Source organism: Furipterus horrens, unplaced genomic scaffold, assembly GCF_987537825.1.
Source record: "Furipterus horrens unplaced genomic scaffold, mFurHor1.1.pri manual_scaffold_12, whole genome shotgun sequence".
NCBI classification, from domain to species: domain Eukaryota; kingdom Metazoa; phylum Chordata; class Mammalia; order Chiroptera; family Furipteridae; genus Furipterus; species Furipterus horrens.
In genome coordinates, this window is record NW_028327182.1 from 78815244 (window position 1) to 78838755 (window position 23512).

At 37.5% G+C, this 23512-nt stretch overlaps 1 protein-coding gene across 1 annotated transcript in view; it reads right to left on the reverse strand.

Moving 5' to 3' along the window:
* The window catches only part of KCNU1 (potassium calcium-activated channel subfamily U member 1), a 123609-nt gene extending 102408 nt beyond the window's left edge, over window positions 1-21201 (reverse strand). Inside the window, 4 exon segments of the mRNA XM_090258223.1 lie at window positions 1433-1523; window positions 2515-2576; window positions 18186-18305; window positions 21007-21201. Of these exon segments, the coding sequence (XP_090114349.1) occupies window positions 1433-1523; window positions 2515-2576; window positions 18186-18305; window positions 21007-21201 (468 nt within the window).
* Window positions 21202-23512: the final 2311 nt, after the last annotated feature.

The following is a 23512-nucleotide window of genomic DNA, read 5'->3' on the forward strand; positions in this document are numbered from 1 at the left end:
AGCTTTATAATTATATAGTCAAAACCCTCTATTTGTAAGCCACGTAGAAAGATGATTTAATGCAGTCTTCATTGGAAAAGGTACAGCTATCTAGAACTTAGGTTGGCTAGGGCCTGTGTTTATGAGTTTCCCTATTTAGATTAAGGAAATAAGCATTTCCAGAAAGGAGAGTTTGCTGTAAAAAGATAATTTTGATGGTCAGTGTGGCCAGAGTATGTTCTGAAGGATAGCCACAGAAATACATATTATATATATATATATATGAGGTCTATCCAGAAGGTATCCGGCCATGTAATATGAAAAGTAGAGAGATTTATTGAAGAAGATACAAAATAAAGGAAAAACTGTATATAGGACAATGACACCTCAGTCCCTTCCAAAGTAGACACCTTGGGATCTCACAGTTTTCCCATCGCCATCAGCTGCACCGCTGTTATTTTCCTGAATCTCACTGATGGTCTGAAATCTCTTCCCTTTCAAAGGTGATTTCAGTTTTGGGAAAAGCCAGAAGTCACAGGACACCATATCTGGGCTGTAATGGAGCTGAGTCACCTGGGTGATTGGATGTTTTGCCAAAAAACTCTGCACAAGACATGATGCATAAGTGAGCACATTGTTGTAATGAAGCTGCCAATCACCAGTTGCCCATAGCTGCAGCCTTTTAAATCATCTGAATAGTTTTCCCAGAGGAATATTCAAACTTACTGAAAAATTTGATGCATATTCATTGCTCTACTCACTCAGTCATTTTGAATGTGATGGCCACACAATACACATGTTCACTCAATGGTGTCTACATCCCCCACTGACTAGTATAGTGAGGTCATCGTTGTTCACACATGTGCATTCCAGTCCACTCTCCTTGGCTGCCAGGTTACATTAATGTTGCACAAACGGTTCCCGTTACATTAACAATAGCTGGACTTTTTCCAGACAGACCTTGTATGTATAACATATCTAAGTACACTGAAATCTAGATCTAGGATAGGTCCTCAATAAGAGCCTGTGGCACGAGAGAACTATTTAATATATGAGTGTAACAAAAATGAAACAAAGATATAAAAGTATTTTATACCATTACATGGCACATATGCCGTCAGTGAAGCGAATGACATTTTCAGAGGCTTGTTATCCAGGTTCTGCTAGCTTGTGATTATTAGTAAAGCTTTCTCAATGGTAGGTGGAAAGCCAATAAGGAAGGCAGTGTTGACAGGCTGATGATATTTTTGTGTTGGAATTTTTGGCCTGGTTTACAGCTTCAGATGCAAGAGAGTTATTATTACTTAGTATGCATTTAACAATTTAGGGCATGGACCCTCTAACTTTAGAGTCTGCAAACATAGGCCGACTGCCTAACCAAGGCACACACAGATCTCTTTGTGTTGCACCTGTTGTGCTTGTCTGTTTACTCCCACTTTCAATAGGTACTTACTCTCAACCCAAAATAGAAAATAAAGAAAGCACTGAAAGTCAGATCAATAGGCATGGTTTTGTCTTGGTATGAAGACCAGCTCCTGACAAGGCTGGAAAAGAAACAAGGACAGTTTATAAAGATGTACATTTTAAAAGCTGTGGCTACACACAATGAAATAAAAAGAGCCAATCTAGACACCTAAGTTCATATCTCAAGGAAATATCTTTTATCTTGGGAATAGAGGTATGCATGAATAAAACCACTAGACTGTGTGTGGAGCTGAAAATAACAGGAAAATTACCTGCTTTGCTTTCACAGAGATTATTGCTTCTACTTCTGTTTTATCAACAGGGATTCAGAGGCTTAGAAACTATGTGGCTTTTCTTGGTTTGTATGTCCATCTACCCAGCCCCAAAATTTAGGTTCTGTACACTTTTGATACAGAACAACTTAGGTCAAATGAACTGACCCAAAACAAATTAAAAAGAAAACACACAAATTTCTAAAAGGTCAATAAGGAATTCACAAAGCAAAGACTACTAGTTTTCTTAGGATCTCTAAAGCTGCGTGACTTTTTTGGCCCCACAATCCCAGTTTTACCTCAGCTGGAAATCCAAGGTAATTCCCAGAGGTCCAGCATGGGGTTCAGATTAGATTGGGTTCATTCTCACTTTGGCATAAAAGAAAATGTCTTCAGAGAGGAGCAGACAATAATTTGCTCCTTTGCCCCAGGTGAGATCTAGTATTTTTCTTTCTCAAGACTACCCTAAGCTGTTTGGACCTATGAGACACCCTGAAATGACTGCAGAACTGCTGCTTCAACATCTAAAGAATCCAAAGGTGTATAAAGCCCTCCTAAGTGACCCAAAGACTAGAGAGCCCCTAGCAAAGCAGCACAGCTGGATGCAGAAGCAAATCATGCATTTTTGTGGAGTTGGTTTTAGTGCTGCCTGGGGGCAACTAAACACTTATCCTTATTATGAGCTTGTGTATGTGAATATGTTTAAAATCATATTAACCATTTTTTCATGACAGAAAATTCAAAATTAGCTGGCAACCTAATGATACAGCAGACAAAGGTGACTAGGGATTTTACTCACTCAGAAGAGTTGATGAAATAGATTATAAGAGACCCAATGCTTAGTACCAAGACAAGGATTATCTGAAAAAAAAAAAAGCAGAGACAAATGTACAAAATCAATTTTATTGACATGGATATAGATGAATAAACAAATCAACAAAACTATTTTTTTCTTTATATCTTGTCTATACATGGGTAGCCCTTTTTCACAATTTATTTATGTTAGTATTCATTCATTCATTGTTTCATTCTTTTTTTCAAGAAAAATTGATTGGACCTATACTGGATATTCAGTAAAGGAACACATACCCACCCATTTTACTTACCTAATTTTACCTCTCACACATTTCCTAATAGTTCATACTTCCTGCTGTTCCTAAAGTTTTCTAACCTCAAGAAGTTCCATCACTTATTAATTCATTCACTCATCAAGCATTTATTAAGTAGTTGATATAAGATATACGCTTTATTACATGCTAGAAAACAAGGGCTACTAGATATAGACTTTGGGGTTGACTAGCCTGTGATATGGTAGAAAAAACAGTCCCAAGCATGTCCATCTACAAGATGGTCTGACCTGACTGGAGGGAAAATGCTACAAGGAGGGGGAAAAAAATGAATGCTTTTAACCTGCCAATGTATCTGATCTATGAAATAAGCAGAGCTTGTAGAATATAAACAGAAATTTAGCCATCAAAACCCTGATGCATTTGGATGAAATCTTTTGCAGCCCTCTTGATTTTTCAGGTCAACTTTAGGTAAATTAATGTTCTTCCAGTTATTTCTAGTTTTCAAACTATGTGTTTCTTTAATATGCCCAGTCCACTATAGTTTTAATAATGCTAATAATAAAAATTAATTTTATTTATAATTGAAGCTTTACACACTTCCAGCTCAGGTATTCCTGCGGTAGGTTATCTGTACTGGGAAAGAGGTCACTTTCTTCTCTATTAAGCATTTTGGGGGGTTTTATTCCTAGTTGCCCAGTGACTAGGCTATCTATGGCTTCTGCGGAAATATAGGTCATGTAGGGCAGTGAACAGAAAGGGAAGGCCGGAGTTGAAGAGTTGGACTCAACTGCTTTTAGATTATGACGCTTTCACCCTGGGGCTCTCTGAGCATGGGGCATGTTTAATGTTTACTTCTGTGAGTTCTTCCATTGCTCTTTGGCAAACCCAATTCAAGTCAGTCAACAACTATTTCTTTAGCTCCTATCATGACCCACGCATTACTTTGGTGACTGGGATAAATCAGCAAACAACTTATACAAACATCCCTGCCTATATGGAGCTTAATTAATAAGGTGTGTTAGAAGATACTCCATGCTAGGAAAATAAAGGAAAGGAACTGAGAAATGCAAGGGGAGGGGGCAGAACAGTTGCCATCTTAATAATATTTCACTGCTACATGTGCCATTTGTGGTTCCTGTGAATTGGGTAAACCACTGGGTTGCTCACAAGTCTTTTCTCCATATACCTCATAGTGCTATATTCTGCTGAAACCCTTAACCTCCAGTTGCCTCTGGAGCAGGTAAGAGAAGGTCTCACATGGGATTCACATCTGGCCCATGGATAAACTCAAGTATTTTTTGCCCCAACAAACACTAGAAGGACAGACCACCTTCAGTGTGGCAACTTTCCTGGCATAGAGTAGCTAGCCAGACGGTCCTTTATCACAGGTAAGCCAGATGTCAGTTCACTGTGTCCCCAAAGTTCAAGAGATGCAAATTGAAATTTCTGAGTGGTCTCTCGAATGCCTTTTTCTTCAGGCTTCACATGAGAGGATATAATCCCACACTTCTGCTACGGTAGAACTGGTTTCAAAAAACCTTTTCTATTTCCAATTTACCCTCATTTACATGTGTTTGGGTAATATTCTAAGATCTTCAACTGGTTTTCTTCTAACTGCTTTGTGAAGTGGTAGTGTTGCAACTTACTTAAACATGCGAGTTACTGACATCTATTTTAACATTTATATTAAGTGTTGAGATATTTCTAAGCTTAGGAATAATGTGAAGATTTTATGTGTGTGTGTATGTGTGTGTATCAGCATATTGATAATTATTAATACATAGTTTTCATGAAATCTTTTTTCTTTTCTTTACATATGAACATATTTGTTCTCTACTAAGCTTCATAAGTGATTCTTTAAGTATAAATCAGATATTAACAGGCTTCCAGAAAGATGGGGGCAGGCCATATGTTTACAACCCTCCAAATCATAGAAAGTAACAAAAATAAGAATATGTTAGTTTTATCAAAATTGAGAACAATACAAACCTCATGTCACAAACCTAAAGAACATTTATCCAGAAAAAATAATATGTAACACACAAAAAAATGCATACCAAACCAAAAAAGGCACTGGAACCTAAAAGCTATGGACATTGTTCAGTGTCAGGATGAAATGGGAGATAATTCTGAGAAGACTTCCTGGGTTGAAGGAGCAAAATCTGGAAACGCTGGCTCTTTGACAAAGGTAGAAAGCTCTCCACCTGAGGCACAGATCGAGGATGGAGCCACAAAGCCAGAGGGGCTAAGAGGAGGCATTCTGAAGCCAAGCAGTTGCTGAGGAGGAACATTTTAGCTAGCAAACAACACTTTTTTTTCTCTGAAGCACTTTGGAAAGTAGTCAGAGAAAAATTAACTGAATACTTTAAGACCTCATCCAGAGACAGCCTCATCTGCAGAGTTGCTGGTCACAGCATTGTCCACCCTGGGTTTGCCTGTGTGGGAAAATGCACAGTAAATTGAGGCTCTGACTTCCAAAATGGGGCTTAAATCTCCCTGTTTAGCTGGAGGATAGTTATGGGTATCTTTAGAATACAAACAGCAGTCAACATGGTTACCAAAGGACACTGTGAATACTTTAAATCTTCATTTATGAATATTAGCAGACAATAAAAATGGACAGTTATATGTAAAGTGTAAGAAAACAGGAGGCTCAGGCAGAGAAAAGCGATGAAATGACCTCCAATGAAAGAGTTAACAGATTATGTAATTAAACTTTTAAAAATTGCAATTACTGTTCCCAGTGCGGTTCTAAAAATGTGTTAAGTAGTAAGGAGGATCTGAAAAGCAAGAAAAGAATATGGAGATAACATAGATGTCATAACTGCAGGAAGCTGCACCCCAACACTGGCTGAAAGATCAATAAAAGAGGTCAGGATTATCAACATTTAGCATCTTAAAAGAGGTACCCTTGGTAGTTGAGATTCAGACCTATGAGGACAGGTTTTGGCTTGGCTAGCAATTGTACCTCTGAGGAGATGCTGTGAGCTTGGTTCTTGCAATGTTGAGAAAAAAATAGTTTTTCAATAGTTTTAATAGTTTTTTAAGTACTGACTGCTACATGAGTAAAATATCATTGAGCAGGTGAGGCTGAAAATTACAGATGCAAAATATGGAAGAAGCAGTTCCCTTCCTCTCCTCTAGGATTCCTGTCTCCTCTTGTAGCCCTGTTAGCAGAGCCTAATTATGAGCATAAGGGAGCTCAACAAGACACATGTCATTGCTGAGTGCTGGCAGAGGATAGAGGGTGGATTGGGAGCAGGTTGTCTTAAATTCTAGAAGACACTGAAACAACATTCACTGAAATTGTGAAAAAAAAAAAAGGATTGCAAGCCAACAATTCTACATCCAATCAAATTATTGTTCACTTGTGACAGGAAGATAAAAACCATTTTTGGATATTTAAGAATTCAGAGATTATACCACCCACACTTTCCCTTTCAAATAAATATGGAAAGTGTTCAAGAGAAAAAAAAAAAAAAAGAAAAAAAAATCAGGAAGATAAAAGTGGTGCATAATGAGAGGGAAAAATAATGCAATTTTGACCCTGAAGCAAATATTAAGAAAAAAATCTTAACAGGTGTATAATGCTAAAAACAAAATGCTAATCCAGACATGAATGTCAGATTAGTTTCATTTCTGGAAGGAAAGAAGAGTCGTGTGAAGATCTCATGCAAGAAGAGGATGTGGTTATAAAATGTGCAGAGATACATAGAGAAATACAGAATGGAAATTTTGTTCTGAATTTGATTTACCTAATATGCCTATGCTATATATTAAAAATGGAATTATCCAAGTCAAGGTTGCAAGGAACTAAATAAAAGTAATAAAAAGTAACAAATCAGAAATGGAAATATCAGTTAATAGTCAGTGCTTATGTACCCTGAATGGTTTACATGTATTATCATATAATTTTCCCTACAATACTTTAAAGGAGGTTATTCACATTATAAGAACAGAATCTAACTTAAGAAAACTAACTTGCCCAAGATTACACAGGAGGAAGTGGAGGAGCCAGTGTTTGAGTCCATGTCTCTCAAAAATTACAACCACCATGTAATTTTGCCTCTCCAGTAAGATATGGAACCTAGGCTGGAATGGAGCTTAGTTGTGTATCTGGTACCCATTCTCCCTTTTTTTTTTTTTTAATGTGTTTTATTGATTATAATATTACATTTGTGCCAATTTCCCTTCCCTCTGCTCCCCTCCACCCAGTGGCCCCCCTCCCTCCAGTTGTCCCCCCCTTTTAGATCATGTCCATTAGTTGTGCATACAGTTCTTCTCAACCTCTCTCTGTCTATTCCATTCCCTCCTACCATGATCCTTAATTCCTATATCATCTCCCTCCCTCTCCCCATTCCCCCTCCCTGTTGACCTCCCCCCAATATGTTCCCTGTACCTATAGTTCTTTTTCCACTCTCGTTGCCTGTTTAGTTTTGCCTTTGTTTCAATTCCCTAGCTCCTGTTGTTTCTTGTGATGCAGTTTTCATTTTAGATTTCATTGTCTTGATCCTCCTTTTTCTAAACCAGTCCCTTTAACATCTCATATAACAGTGGTTTGGATCTAATGAACTCTTTCAGTTTTATTTTGTCCTGGAAACACTTTCTCTGTCCTTCTATTCTGAATGACAATTTCGCTGGATAGAGTATTCGTGGTTGTAGGTTTTGGATTTTCATTACTTTGAATATTTCTTGCCAGTCCCTTCTTGCCTGCAGGGTCTCCCTTGAGAAGTCAGCTGATAGTCTAATTGGGACCCCTTTGTACATAATTATTTTCTTCTCTCTTGCTGCTTTTAAGATTCTCTCTTTATCTTTAATTTTTGACATTTTGATTATAATGTGTCTTGGAGAGGTTCTCCCTGGGTCCAGTTTTTTTGGAACTCTCTGTGCTTCCTGGACCTGTAAGTCTATTTCCTTCCCCAAGTCTGGGAAGTTCTCCTTTATTATATTTTCACTCAATTTTTCAAGTTCCAGTTCATCTTCCTCACTCTCTGGCAAACCAATGATTCTTATGTTGGGCCTTTTATAGCTGTCCCAGACGTTTCTGATCCTCTCATTGTTGCTTCCCATTTCCTCTCCCTGCATTGGTTGACTGCTTGTTCCTTCTCCATATTCCAGTTTGTTGAAATGAACTCTGGATTTTTTTTCCTCACCATCTGTCTCGTATGTGGTTTTGTTCCTTTCGTTATGAGTGTTTTTCGCTTCTTTCTCATATTTTTCCAGATCTTTTGTGAATTCTGTAAGCCACCTGATAACAATGGCCCAGAACTGAGCATCTGACAGGTTTCTTATCTGTTCATCTGTCAGGTTCTCCATTTGTTGCCTGGTGAGCTGTGCCACCCGGATTTCTATAGTTGTCTGCCTCATTTTGACAGATGTGTTTTGTTTTCTTGGGCTGGCTGTAGGGGGCAGTGCCTGTGTACTCGTAATGACCCAGCGACCGGCGCCGTTCGGCAGCCTTTCTTGCTGTGCCGTGGTGCTTTGTCGTCACAATCCAGCAACCGGTGCCTGTCCGCGACCTATTTCGCAGCCCTGTGGCGCTTTCTTTGAGGGCGGGGGTCCAAGATGGATTCACACAGTTATTCCGCTAGGAGACCGGGATCCGTCCTCCCGCCCCCCTGGGCCTCACTGTTCAAGGCGATGTGGTGGCTGCTTTCCCCAGCGTTGGGGTCGCGAGCTGCCGGGGGTTCGACTGCAGCCGGGATTGCTCTTCCCGCCACTGTCCCAGGTGCGACCGCAAACAGCGCCGCCCCCTTTCGCTCTTACCTGCCCAAAGGGCACCGCTGGTTTATAACTTCATATGTTGGGCTTCCGTGTAGTTTTATTTTTTGGAATTTCTAGTTATCCTTTGTTTTGAAGTAGTTGTATTTCTCTCTAGTTGTAGAGGAGACCTAGTGCATCCGTCTAAGCCTCCATCTTGGCCGGAAGTCCCATTCTCCCTTTTTTTTATTAATAGACATCATTTTTTTAAGCTACTGATATTGGATATTCTATTATACAGCAAATTCAATTTCTAAATATTATAAAGACCAATAAAGCAGATAACCATAAGAAGAATAACTCCCCTGGTAAATTAACAAATAAGTGTATTTGTAAATCAATAAAAGAATAAAAATCCAGGTACACGGCATTTATGAGACACACCGAAAAGGAAATAAGACAGATGATTGAAAGACAGCTGGGCAAAGACGTCCCAATGAAGTATGAATGGAAGCAATGTTACATACTAATGCTGTACTTAAAAATGTTCCAGTCCCACCCCCCAAAAACTTAAAAATCCCTAAATGTGACAGAACTGAATATTTCATATTGATAAAAGGCACACTCAGGTGAGACGATATAATAGGTAACTTTATGCACTTTATATAACTGATGTTATATAAAATTTGTAATTCAAAACCTATTAGAAATTCAAGATATTTGATAAAGCTACAAAATCATCAATGAAAAATTTTGACAGTCCTCTTCTGGTCATCCAATAATTAAGGATACAGAAAACATATATAACACAATTAGAGTTCTTATATATAAAAAATATACTACATATATTCTTTCAAAAGTCCATTTAGTAGTAAAAATGATCATGTGCCCTAGGCAACAATTTCCCCATACATTTTATAAACTAGAAATAATAAAGGCAGTGATATTCTTGGTCCATAAATTTCACCAAAGCAGAAAAAGCAGCCAGCCACTTTATCCCAAATAAAATAAAAGCAGACCACATTAATCTCAATAGGTCATGAATCAAACAAGAAATTAACATTTAAAACAACATAAAGATGAATTAGACATTAATTAAAAAAACGACATTACTTGCCAAAGTCTGTGATATATAGCCAAAGAAATACTCTGAAGAAAAAAATAGTTTGTAAGTCACATTCAACTTCAGAAGCCGGAAAGGTTAGGCCAGCACCCGGCTGTGTGGCAGCATCCAGGCTGAGCAGCCAGCCTCAGGGGAGACACCAGGGCCCTGAACGCAGGGACCCCAGACTGACAAGAAATGAGACTGCAAACCCTTCGCAAAGCTGAGACAGATTTCGGGAAGGCTCAGCTCATCAAAGCTGCCCCAGCGATGAAAATACATAGATTCTGTGCTTGGGAACCAGGGTCCTTGCAAGAAACAATGTAAGCCACTGCCAAGGTGGAAAAAACTGATCTGTGGTTAAGGAGTTTTGTTTTTAAGGGCAGGCTTTACCAGGTGGAGCAGCATGTTTATTGTCTGTTAATCCTTCTTCCTTGAGTGGAGGGGGGACTACAACTCGCTCTCCCTGACCAATCTCCTTGCAGAAGGGAAATATGTCAACTTGGGGATTTCTTCCAATCAACTCAGAACCTATCCAGTCAGGTCTTCCCCAAACTTGGACCTAAGGATGGTATGAGAAAAAGCAGATTTAGAGTCCGAAAGGCTTATTAGAAAATTCTCACCCTAAACCGGTGGGGTTGTATATGATACAATATTATCATTCGTTAATACTGACTGGATGGGGAAAAAAGGAAATTAAACAAAATAAATGGGAGAAAAAACCAGGTAACAAAGTCCAGAATGATAAAAATATGTTAATTATACATATATGTATATCACGAGACTAATGAAAAATATAAGTTTCCAGCAAGGCTAAATGAGACCCAAAGGGAGGAATGTGGCAGGTCATGGGATGGAAATGGTGTAAATTAGGGCATCAGAGAGAAAAAGTTTTTTTTCTAACCAAAGGTAACGTTTTAATCTATGGAGCAGTTAAGGAGTCCTTCAAAGTTACATTCTCTCTAGTGTTTCTTTTTCTTTGGAAAATGTCCTATGGCTTTGACATCAAAGGTGGGTCTATTATTTATTGTCCGCACACATAAACTTCAAGAATGCAAGAGACTCTCTTATCAATTATATCAGGACAACTGGCAAAAACCTGGCTTATGATTATCCTATGTCATGTTGATTCAGTAATTATTGCTCAATACCTCTAGGAGACAGTAATTGAGTAGAGATGGGGAAACAGTTGTGAAATGTCAAGATAGGTCCAAGAAACTAAAAGAATATAAATTTTCTGACACCTGTCTCTAAATATTTTACTTATTTAAATATTTTATTGTTTATGCTATTATAGTTGTCCCAATTTTTCCTTCTTTGTGCCCCCTCCACCCAGCCTGCCCCTGAGTTCCATCGTCATTAGGTTCCACTTATACGTGAGATCATGTGGTGATTGTCTTTCACGGTCTGGCTTACTTCACTTAACATAATATTCTCCAGTTCCATCCATGCTGTCATAAAAGGTAGGAATTCCTTCTTTCTTTCTGCTGTGTAGTGTTGCATTGTGTAAATGTACCACAGATTTTTTATCTGTTAATCTACTGATGGGCACTTAGGCTGTTTCCAGCAATTAGCTGTTGTAAATAGTGCTGCTATGAACATAGGGATGCATAGGTTCTTTTGAATTGGTGTTTCAGGATTCTTTGGGTATAATCATAGCAGTGGGATTGCTGAGTCAAAAGGCAGTTACATTTTTAATTTTTTAGAGAATTCCATACTGTTTTCCACAGTGGCTGCACCAGTCTGCATTCCCACCAACAGTGCGCTAGAGTTCCCTTTTCTCCACTTCCTCACCAGCACTCATTATTTGTTGATTTATTAATGGTAGGCATTTTGGTAGGTGTGAAGTGATATCTCATTATGAGACACTTCTCCAAGGAGGACATACATATAGGCATATGAAAAAATGCTCAACATCACTAGTCATCAGAAAGATGCAAATCTAAACATATTTATAATTTTTTTTCTGGACTGAATTATCATTACAGTTGTTAAGATGCATTTGATTAAGCAACATAACTATATTACAGATTCTGATAATTATCAAAAGTAAAATCATATAGGAAATTCCTACAAATAAGATGGACTTTTAAATTAATGTATGTATTTATGGATATAAATATTGCTCGAATGAGCTAATATTCAGCATATTATATATTAACTCATTTATTCATTGAAATAAACTATAGATAGTATAATTTTTTCATTTTATCTCTTTATGCATCAAATTCCTCATTTATCAAAAGGAGGTAATGATAGTACATCTCTTCTTTAAGATGGGTTGTAAAAGGAAGATAGGAGAGGAGAATCATTGTGAAGAATCCTCAGGTAGATCCATTTTAAGAAATAGCACTTATGAAAGTTGGAGAACTGATGGTATCTGTCGGCCCTTCAAAAATCTCTTGGAACAGCCTTTACCTCCTCCCCGGGATGTATTTCAATTTGAAGATACAAGATCAATGGACTTGTAAACAAGGAATAAACTAACAGCAACAAAGGGGGAGATGGGAGGGAGAGAAGTGGTAAGAAGGGGAAGGGTCTAGTCAAAGAACATGTATAAATGACCCATGGACATGGACAACTGGGTGGAGACTGAATGTGGAAGAAGGGGGGGCAGGGTGCAGGGAAGCAAGAGGGGGAAAAAAGTGAGACAACTGTAATGGAAAAACAAACAAATAGAAAAATTTTTAGTGGGGGGGAATAAAAATATAAAGAATAGAATTGCAAGTTCAGTGAATATTAGAAGGACAAGGATTTTCCCTCACACTGTATATATTTTCTCCCTATCTGATCCCTCCAGAATTTGGCATTCTAAAGAAGTAAGTAATGACCTAAGTTTCTTTGCATAAAACTAATAAGACCAGTTGTTAATAACGATTTTTTTGACTAAGACTTTGAATGGAATGTCATGCCTAAAGGAGACGTACTTGGGCTTTGGTTGTTACCAAAAAGCTCTGAGCAACTGGGACTGACTTTCAAAGGTAATAAAAGTCCACGAGATAAAAGGCCTGGTACCTTGGATGGATGAGTGGTCCATAGCAATCTTTCCAGGTAAGGAACAAAAGTTGTTTTCCTGAAAGATGGCTAGAAGGGACCTTAAGGCACAATGGAAAACCAGGAGGACCTGGAAAAGACAGGTGTTTACAGGCGAGGCTGAATGCCAGGTATGTGGCTCAGCTTCTGTGCCCTGAAGGGCAGACTGAAGGTCACCCTAAATGTTCCTTGTGTAAGTTCCAGCAAAGCAGAACTAAAGATCATAAGTGATCATTTGCTGCTCTTGTTGTGTTATGCAAATGAACAGGATAAATTAAAAATGGACTTAATGCAGTCCCTTTAATGACAAGGAGGGTAATCTTAGGGAGAAAAATCAAGATTCAAGGAAGATCACAATGCCCAGTGGTAGACTATAAAGTAGTGCAGCTAACCGTCTTTAAAGTTTCTTTTCATTTAAAATTTGTTTTCATTTGAAAGTTAAACTATGTCTGTGGCATTATCAAAGATGTTTAATTTACAGGCAAGAAGAATGTCAAATGCCTTGCAACTGGATGTCTTTCCGATAAGACAGTCCTACAGATTTAGAGACTTGTATGTGGGTTATGTTACATAAATTAACATGTGTTTTCTGTTTTCAAAGGGCATAAGCCTACAATCTCATTACCTGAGTGATTGTCTGTACGTATAGGCCTCACTTAATCCTCTCTGCAGTGCTGCCTCCTGAGACTCAATGGTTTGGCTGAACTAAGTGGCTGGGTTGGTGAAGAACAGGGTGGTCTGTGGGCTTCACTTTAAAACTGGTTTCTCTTTTCTATCCTAATGGCTTGGACAGAAAGAGCCCAGAGGCCTGAGAGGGGGAAACCTAAAATGTTTCCCTCAGTCCAAACTAAGTATAATGGGCAAAAGGGTTTTGGACAGGTGAGATGTACCTGGCATACCTTCCTCCAAAGAAGCCCTTCTTTTCCCTAATGTGGGACATTGAAAAATTAATACCTGTCTTTTGTCATCTAGTGGTTACGGATTGAATGATGTCCTTTAACCTTGTTGCCCCCAGAATACAACAAGGATGCCAACCTGTTAAACCAAGCATGCCGTTGTCCAGAGACAGCCAACCAACCTGGAGTCTGCACGATCCTTCCCCTTGTGGGAAGGCCACCCTCCCCTCCACACCCCCACTCTTATTAGGGATTTCTTGACCCAAGGGTAGGTAGGACGACGACCATGTCCAGCTTGAAGCAGCTAGAGGAGCTCGAGACCTTCGTCCATTGTCCTTTATAAGATTGTAAAGGGTCTTAAGTCTGAGAGGGAGGGATTGTTATTTTTTATTGTTAAAATATTTAACTAATTAATTAATTATTTTTTTAAAAAAAGAAGAAGAATATATGAAAGGGTGAGGCAGGAGAGCTTGTATATACGACCCATGGGCATGGACTTGGGTAGGGGATTGTTGGGGAAGGGGGGTGCTGGGCGGAGGGGAGCAAAGGGGAAAAAAAATTGGAACTATTGTAACAATATAATCAATAAAATATACTTTAAAAAAAAAAAAGAAAAAGATCAATGGACTAACCTGAATTCAGATCTAATTTTACCTCCACTGGCTCCATTAACCATTCACTTTACTATTCTCCACAAAGAATTGCCACAAGTAATAACAAATTTTATCACTTCATAATTTAAATTTTACAGATATAACCTATGGTGAGGGAGGGAGAATTATTATCTTAAGTTACCTAAACAACTAAAGAAAATAAATCTGACAGTGTTGCTAAGAATCTGCAGGTTTGAAGGAAGAAACTCATGGCAGTGGATGGAGACAGGGGTAAGGAAGAAAGTATTTTTTTTACTATATACCCTTTGATACTTTTTGAATATTTTATCGTGTACATAAAAAGACAAACAATGAAATCATCCAGAAATAATCAGTGTGAATATTGTATTTTCTACAAATGTTTTCTTTGTTCATATGATAAAGATCTCTAACTTAAAGCATATCTCATACTATTTAACAAAAAGAGTTCCTGATGCTTGATAGTATGTTAAATATGAAATATGAAATAAGAAAGGAAATGAAATAAAACATAGATGAAGATAAATTTCAAGGTGGTAGAAAATGTTGTTTTATTTTATAACATAAACAATGGATGCAAAATGTGAAGAGACTGATCATTTCTATTATGTTTTATATTTTTCTTTTCATTACATTACAAAAATGAGCAAAACCCAGCAAAATAGTTTCTTATTTAGTCAATTTTCCCAGTATCATTTTTGAAATATTCTTTCTTATTTTCAAATGAATTATGATGCTTTCTTTGCTCATTTAGTTGTTCTGTATACTGAGACTGACAACTGTTGTTCTAGCTAAAGTCTTATTTACATATCTACAGAAAGAATTTCACATTCACAGAAAAGATTGAACTTTTATGGGAAGGAGTTAAGGCAGAATACAAAGACACTTAAAGTGATAAATTACCTAAAAAAACAAATTGAAGTCAGAGAAGACAGAAAAACAGAATGTGAACATAAAAGTGGTGCCTAGAATGAGGCTAAAAATAAATACTTAATAAATATGAGCCATAATTTTGGTTTTAAATGGTCTAGGCTTCAGAGAAATAAAGAAACATAGTTCATTATATAATTAACAACAAACCCCTCTCCCCAAGGGAACGAATTGTTTCAGACTAGGACTATATTTAGAACTAAATTTAAAAAATCTCCACAAGTAGTTGTAAAAACATACCTTGTGATAACTTAAAAAACAAACAAAAAACCACACACGCATAAAAGTGATTGATACTTTGCCATGTTCTGATCTCTAGAGGGATTTCTAGAAGGTATCCTGTTTTGAAGATAATATTTTTTTCCCTTTGGTTATTGGATTTTTCTCCTCATTCTTATTTTCTTTTTCTTTTTCTCCTTTTTTCACCGTTCTCTTCTCCTTCTTTTCCTCTCCCTTCCTTTTCTTCTTCCACGGGGTAGCTGGCCGAGAATCCTTCCACAGAGTATTAAGGACATTATTCTGTAGAGATTTTTAATTTGCTATATTTGGGGGGTTTGATGTAGATACTTTGCCTTCATTGAAAAAGAAAAGTGGGTGTTTTCTTTCTATTATTTTCTGTCCTGGCACTGTTGAATTATCATTAGAAAAACCCACACATTGAAGATTTGTTTGACTAGACCTTGAAATTATCTAGGTCTCCAGCTAGGAGGGGTGATGATGGTGATATTAATATAGGTCTTTGACAACATCTTTATTTCCTCCAGATATTTGCTCTGTTAAAATTTCTTTTATGGTCAGTTTTGGTAATTTATGTTGTCCTAAGGACTCATCAAGTTTTCAAATTTTATTGCAAACAAATTGTTCTCATTTCCTTTTATCTGTACTTATTTTCTCATTTTAATGTCTTATTTCATATGTATTTGTGTTTTGTACCTCTTTTCCTTGTTTAGACTAGCTATTGGTTTCTTTCTTTATTGTTTGTTTCAAATAATAGGCTGTTTTATAATTCAATAATTTCTGACTTTTTACATTTATTCTGCTTAGATTTAATTTTATTTCTTGAACTTCTTGAGATTCATAGTTAATTCATTTATTTTAATTTTTTTATTCATCTAAGTTTTTTGTTATGCCTTTAACCCAGAATCACCCTCTTCTTATACTTTAGCTGCAAGTGATATGTGGTGTTTTCATTATTTTTATGCTTTATATATACCAAAATTATTATTTTGATTTCTCTGAGTCAAGAATCATTAAAGAGAGACTTTTTAATATTTTAGTTGTAAGGTCTTTGTTTTTGGTTCTTTTTTTCCCCTGGGTTTATTTATTATTTTCTTATTTATTGTACTCTGTTCAGTTAATTTTGTTTGTCTGTACTCTATGTTCTATACTTGGGATTTTTTTGTGGCTTAATATATGCTGAATTCTTACTAATAGTCCATAGTCACTTGTAAGTTGAATTTCTTTTCAGATATTGACTTTAACCATTTCAATCAGCTCTCTAATTAATTAAGCTGCTGTCGTCTTCGTGATTATTAATATTTTTTCTGTCTAGTTAGTATGTCCTGATATGAGATTACTGAACTAAAAGTTCTTACTACCTTTGCATTTTTAATAATTCTTTTTTATTTCTTTTTCATTTATTCATTTTTTTAAGTTATATTTTTGGTGTAAGGGTATTTGTGATGTCACATCCTTGTTGAGGTTTGTTACATTTATCATTACAATGGTTAAGTGTTGAATTGTGTCCCGTCCCCAACCAAATATAAGTTGAAGTCCTAATATATAAGTACCTCAGGAAGTGATCTTGTTTGGAAATAGGGTCTTTGCAGATGTGTTCAAGTTAAGTAAGATCATAGGAGTCCATACAATAGCAATGGTGTTCTTATAAAAAGGGGAAATTTTGTAGATGATAAAAGTTCTCTTCTGCCTCACAGCAGTGACCTTTAGTACAATATATTGTTTCCAATATCATCCTCATACAGTCAAACACAGTTAGAACAGCTGAAGAGATCCTAACCAAGAAATCCATATTATAATCAGAATTTCAAAATTCTTCCTTAACAAGTCATTCCAGCAGAGATTTTGGAGGGGGAAAAAATAAATCAAAAACTCAGAAAGAAGAGAAAAGAGAGGCACATTCCCAGATGATTCAATATGCCTTGCAGATATTATCAAAGCAGTTTTACTTATGCACTTCCAAATATGTCTTAAAAATTCATTATTTTGAATTAAACTAGTTAGAAAAGAGCAGTGTTTTTCCCAATTATAAAAAAGCAGAGGAAATTCTAGCTTACATGTGTCTACTTCTGTCATACCACCATCTGATGGCAGCATTTCCTCAAATTACAGATTCTGATTTTTAATGTTTCAGATCAAAGTATACTACTGAAATGATGATCAGCATAATATTCATTTATAGGACATCTGGTATTTTCAGACAATGGTATATAAAGATTTCCATGGCATAATCTTTTTACTCAAGGAACTCACTGTGTGCTGGGGAGAGAGGCATATGCACAGATAATTTTAGTAACAGTGTTCAATGCATGTTATAGAGCCTTAGAGACAGACTCTTAGCCTAATGTGGAGACAAGGTCAGGTTTCCACAAGGAGATGGTGTCTGGATTGAGTTTTAATAAGTCCAAGTTACCCAGATTAAAACACAAAGTAAAATGATAAATATTATGAAAGGGCAAAAAGAAAAAAAAAAAAGACTAGTTTGTTTAAGGAAGAAAAGAGGCTATTGTATTCAAAGAAATGGAAAACAGCTGTACATTTCAGGCCAGAGAATCCACTAAACATAAAAATTTCTTGAACTTCTGTTATATGCCAGACATCCATACAAGAAGAACAAAATGTTTACAACCTTTGCCCTGACAATAAATATAAAACATAATGCCAAGTAATCATATTTACTCCAAAGAAAAAATAAGCACAACAGTACTAAAGAGGGTAGACACAGAGATGGCAGTTGGGAAGTAGTGATATTTTAGATGAGGCCATCAGAGAATATTAGACACTTACCTGCATGATAAGATTATATACCAACTATCATCATGCCCATGGCTAAAGTCTGTTAGCAAGGTATCAGTGAAAAATGTACTTACCAACACTTGCCCCACAAAGGTCTGTGCCGAAAGTAACATTTCTATTTGATCTTGAAATACTTCATGGAGATGGAGACTTTTAAAATGTTTACTACTGATGCTCTTTGGCAAGGTTAGTTTCTATAAACAAGAGAAAGGAACCAAGTGTGAGCTGGACCTCAGAGAAAGTCATCTGTTGATAGATTCGCTTGCTGTGGTATCAGCCAGAAACTACCCCACCTACTTAGTCCAGCCCACGGAACACTGAAGTCGGTCATTCAGTGTTTCAAGAGATACATTTTACTGAGTTTGCATTTGACTGGTCTTCTGCACAGCTTTTTAACTCTGAATTTCACAGTCTTCAGTACACTTTTCTTCCACACTCATACTCCCAGACCCTGCAGATGGATATTGCTGTAGTGATCAGGATTAAGAGGAGCACGCTTCTTTCTGCTCTGGCAACAAGGGTCTTATCCTTTTCCATCAAGATACGTGGATACAGTAAAAAGATTACAAATTGATTTTTAGGTAATTACTTAAGTATCTGCTTTTCTGAGAGAAAAAGGAAAAGGTTTAGGAATTTGATGTTGCTTTTAGTTCCTTATCTAGTATCATATCCTGATGAAATTATAATTGATCCTCACATTTGCCAAGTGCCTTTACTTATTATATATGACATGTATAATAATCCTATGATGTAAACCAAATATGATTAAATCCATTTTATATTGATAAAGAAACCAAGGTATGGAGAAATTAAATGACATGCCCACAAGCAGGCAATCAGGAAAGATAGTGTCTAAATTCACCTCCATGTCTGTTGCTGGTCTTGAATTACCATCAAGAAAAACAAAAGCAAATTAGGACTGACCACACCATGCTGCCTGGACCCTCTGACTTTTAGAGAAGTTCATTTAATAGGGCCAGGATTTTGAAATGACTTAATCTTTTTTACTCATATTTTCTGAGTGGAAGGAAGCGAAATCTTAATAAATAACTATTGGATAGAGTTCATATCTTGATCAATGATTTGCCCTTTCATACCTATGATTCATTGTGTGTATTCCTGAGATGTTTGAGAATTGATTTTTTTAAAATATTCAATATGACATTAATATAGAACACTCATTTGAATTTCATTATAAAATTGGAGGTGCCTTCTGTGGAAAACAAATTGGCCCTAAGATATAATAAAAATTATACTTACTAATGTAGTAAACCTTTTTAAAATGCACACTTAAGGAGAAAAATTATGACTCTCCAAATAATTTTTACAAGAACTTTTGACAGTACTTAGATTTGTGGCATTTTTTTATATTAGGCCAACTTTCCCAAAAGCTTAGAGAAAAAATAACAGCACTTTCAATTTGCATTAATATAACAAATTATTGAGAAGTCACTCAACTTTTCTCAAAATCCTCAAGCTTTAAGAGCATAACAGTATAGTATTCTGTTTGCTTGGACCTCATTGCTTAACATTTTGTAACATTTGCTTCCTAATTAAAAGGTACCCCTGTACTAAAGGGTGGACAGGAATTATATCCAAAGAAAGAAATGAAAAATACAGCAAATATATATGGACAAATGGATTCACATATTTTTGGTAACTACATGCAAATGAATATAATGGGGAAGATGATATAGTTCCTGTAGCAGAAGTCTAAGAAGATTAAATAATTCTGCCAATTGAATTGTGCATTGAAAATAGGAAAAGAAGGCTAATTCACCATACCTATCTGTATATTCTGTCAGTATTGATAAGGAGTCGGTATTGCAGAATTCTTTCCCCAATTTTTATGCCACTACTTAAAACCTTTAATCTAGAAGAAATTAGTAATAGAGTGAGTTTATTTTGCAACAAAATCTATGAACTTCTATATTAGGTACTTCTTGAATGCAGAAACCTGAATTCCGTATTATGAGATTGTCAATAATCTTAAAAAGTTACCATTCTATCATTAATTCTGTTATTTCTGTCAACGTTTAGCATTAAGAGAAATGTTTCAAGAAACTTTTCAATTTAATCATATTGCACAGATGAAATATGTTCTGCAATGGAAATTACTATAATCAGAGAAACAAAGTTTAGAAAACAAAATTTAGAAACAAGCCACATAGGGCATAATAAAGCTCTTCACCTTGGACCACTGGTAATAGAATAACTGTTATGTAGCATTTGAGAGTTTTATTTCAAGCTTGTAAGCAACATCTTATCTGGGTAATATATCATTATTCTTGTCATTGTCACTTGCCATATGCCATTCAACAGCACCCACCCTCGCAAAACTTGTCTTATCATGAAAAGGTCTCCACATTTGAGGCAGGATGTCATGTACGTGTGTGCATGGGTGTCCATGTGATAGGTGTGTGCAACTCAGTGTGTTGTGTTCACAGGGTATACAAAAGGCAGTGTACATATGTGAAGGCATATGAATCATGAATGAAGGATCTATGAAATTGAGGTTGAATTTGGTGTTCCTTTTTGCCTCCTTCACAGGACCCAGCACAATTGTCATTTTAAAATACAAAATAGAGGCATAAGCACAATGTGTGGGTGTTGTTTATTTTCCCAGAGCTAACATTCATCATCAGCCATACAAGACATTTCTTCTCCAAGTTGTAGGAGAGGAGGCCTGGCCCTGCACCCGAAGCCTTTGGAATAGCAGCCTGGGGGCCTGATATTCAGCCTCAGGAGGCTCAGCCCCTTTCTTAGGTACCCTATCAGAGCTGGGTCTCTTACCCTATAAAGATGGAGTGAAGCCTTAATCATTTTCTAAACACAAACACATGTCAAACCTGTCTCTGATCTTCATACAGTGGGGTCCCAAATAAGGAAACTGACCTAGAGAATTCCTATTCTCTTGATGTTTTGCCATTTTCTGATGGCCCTCCAGATTAGCCTGGAAAGGAATAAGACGAGAAGTCCACCTAAGAATGTCCATAAGGAGGAAAGAATAAACGCAGCTTGGATCTCAGTTGTGCAGGACATTTTCCCCACTTCTTTCCCATTAGCATTTCGTAGCTTGGTTTGTAACATCAGGAAACAGAATGTCAGGATTCTATGATGTCATAGTCACATGGTAATGATTCTAGGAATTAGAGTTCAGTGTATACAGCCTTAACACTGGGTGCAGTACAATGAGTGGTTCTAAGAATGTGGGTTGGCTCATCACTGAGGTGCTGACTCATAAGATGCAGATGAATGAACAGAGGGAGAAAGCTGGGGTCCACCACAGGGGTCCTCGAATGATGTGAATTCTAGATGTGATTCCTGTTACTTTTTCCATTACCTTCAGGAATTTACATCCTTTGTGGCTCTGGTCAACAGGCTCTTTATCTGGTCTGCGCAGTCAAGCAATTGCAGAATAGCTCTTTTTGAACGAAATGACATCCAAACGTCTTTGTGTCAGTGAATTGATTCTTCATTTGAGCAAATACTACATTCTCCATAATCTTGGAAGGACAGATGAGAGAAGAATGTCAGGATTTTAGTTTATCCTTTCAATAAGAAAGGAATGGTATAGAGTAGAGGTACCGTAGGGGGCAATTTTGCCAGTGTGAACATTCGTCAATCGTTATTTGAACCCATGATCCTGCTCCTTTTATTTCTTCATGGGACCTTCCCCTTTCTTATTTTTATCTTTGCCCTGTCAGCAAATCCTTTGGTTTCAGCAGAGGTAAAGTTCAGAATAAGAGCAATTTCTTCTGTTTTCTCTGATGTTTTCAAAGGTGTAAGAAACGTGATGCCTTTCGGTGTATACAAGTGGCAGAGAAAATGTCAGAGCCTGAAGGAGGGTCTGGTTCCCCCCAGTTATTGTGAAGATGACCTGACCTGAGGTGATGAGACCCAGGAAAAATGTTGTTGCCTTTGCAGTCCGCCATGACTCTGCTTTGGGTCGCAGACTATGTCTAGAAGATAAATATGTTTCCTAGAACTGCTGCCATCGTTAGGGTTCCTTCCTTTAAGCTCACCTGTAGTTTCCGCAAAACTGTGTCATGAAGCTAACTGACCGGCACAGGGCAGTGTCACAAAGAACTCTGATCTAGGGGTTAGGAGCCTTGGGTTCCAGACCCAGTTTTGTAGTAAGTTACTATATGATGTCTAACAAGTCACTTGACTTTTCATAGTCTTACTTTGTGTTGAAAATAACAGCTACTTGATAGAATTATTGTGGAGATTCAACAAGGTTTTATATTGAAAAACATAAACTCAATACAGTTAGAGTTATTTCAGTTCCTTTTTGAATGACATTGATTGTAAAGGAGGAGGAAGGGAAGAACGAAGGAAGGAAAGAAAAAATGAAGGGAGGGAGGGAGGAATTGTTTGTTTATATTACACACAGATACACACATACTTTTAGCTATTTGGAAAATAAGATCACAGTTTCCAAGTCAAAGTTCATTCATGTTATTTACTTAGTCTGATTGTACTTAAGTAATTACCCTGGCTGGTTTGGCTCAGTGGATTGAGCGTCGGCCTGCGAGCTAAGTGTCGCTGGTTCGATCTTCCAGTCAGGGCACATCAGAGAAGGAAAACTCTGACTCCAAAAAACCTCCGCTGCCTTGCGGCATACCTCTTCAGGGGAAAGGCTAAGGGAGTAAACCCTGACAGAAAATCCGGAGCCGGAGTCCCTAAGGCGGTTTGACGTTGTAGTCAACACCAGCAACTCCTGCGGCGCACCTGAAGCCAAGCTGTATTGACTCCGTCTTTCCCTTGGACCCTTCAGCTGCGAAGAGAGGGGGGGTCTGCTGCATGGGCAACAGCAGACCCTCCATATCACCCTGCCCAGGCTCTGTAGCTTCAGCTTCACTGGAGAGGACACTGCAGCGTCATCGCAAGATGTCGATTCAACACGGGAGGAGACAGATACCGTGTCACTCCCGAGTCGGACTGCACAGCCATTCTCAGCGGTGCAGATAGACTCTTAAGAAGCTACACCATCGTCTCTCGAGGCTCTGTAGCTTCAGCTTCACTGGAGAGGACACTCCAGCGTCATCTCAAGATGTCGATTCAACACGGGAGGAGACAGATACCGTGTCACCCCCGAGTCGGACTGCACAACCATTCTCGGCGGTGCAGATAGACTCTTAAGAAGCTACACCATCGTCTCTCGAGACGGACGGCTGCCGACGCCGACGACGCCGACGACTTAAGTAATGACTGAGCTATCATCATCAAAGAAATGTGCCAATTTTCCTAACTTACTCTTTAATATTGTCATAATATTACCATGTGTTTCCAAGATGCTGTGTAGGCATCTTTTCCCTTTTCCCAGCAATTAACCTATAAGAACAAAAAAGATTTAATTCAATTTAAACAGATAGGTAGTTTGCCCCCTCTAATATTC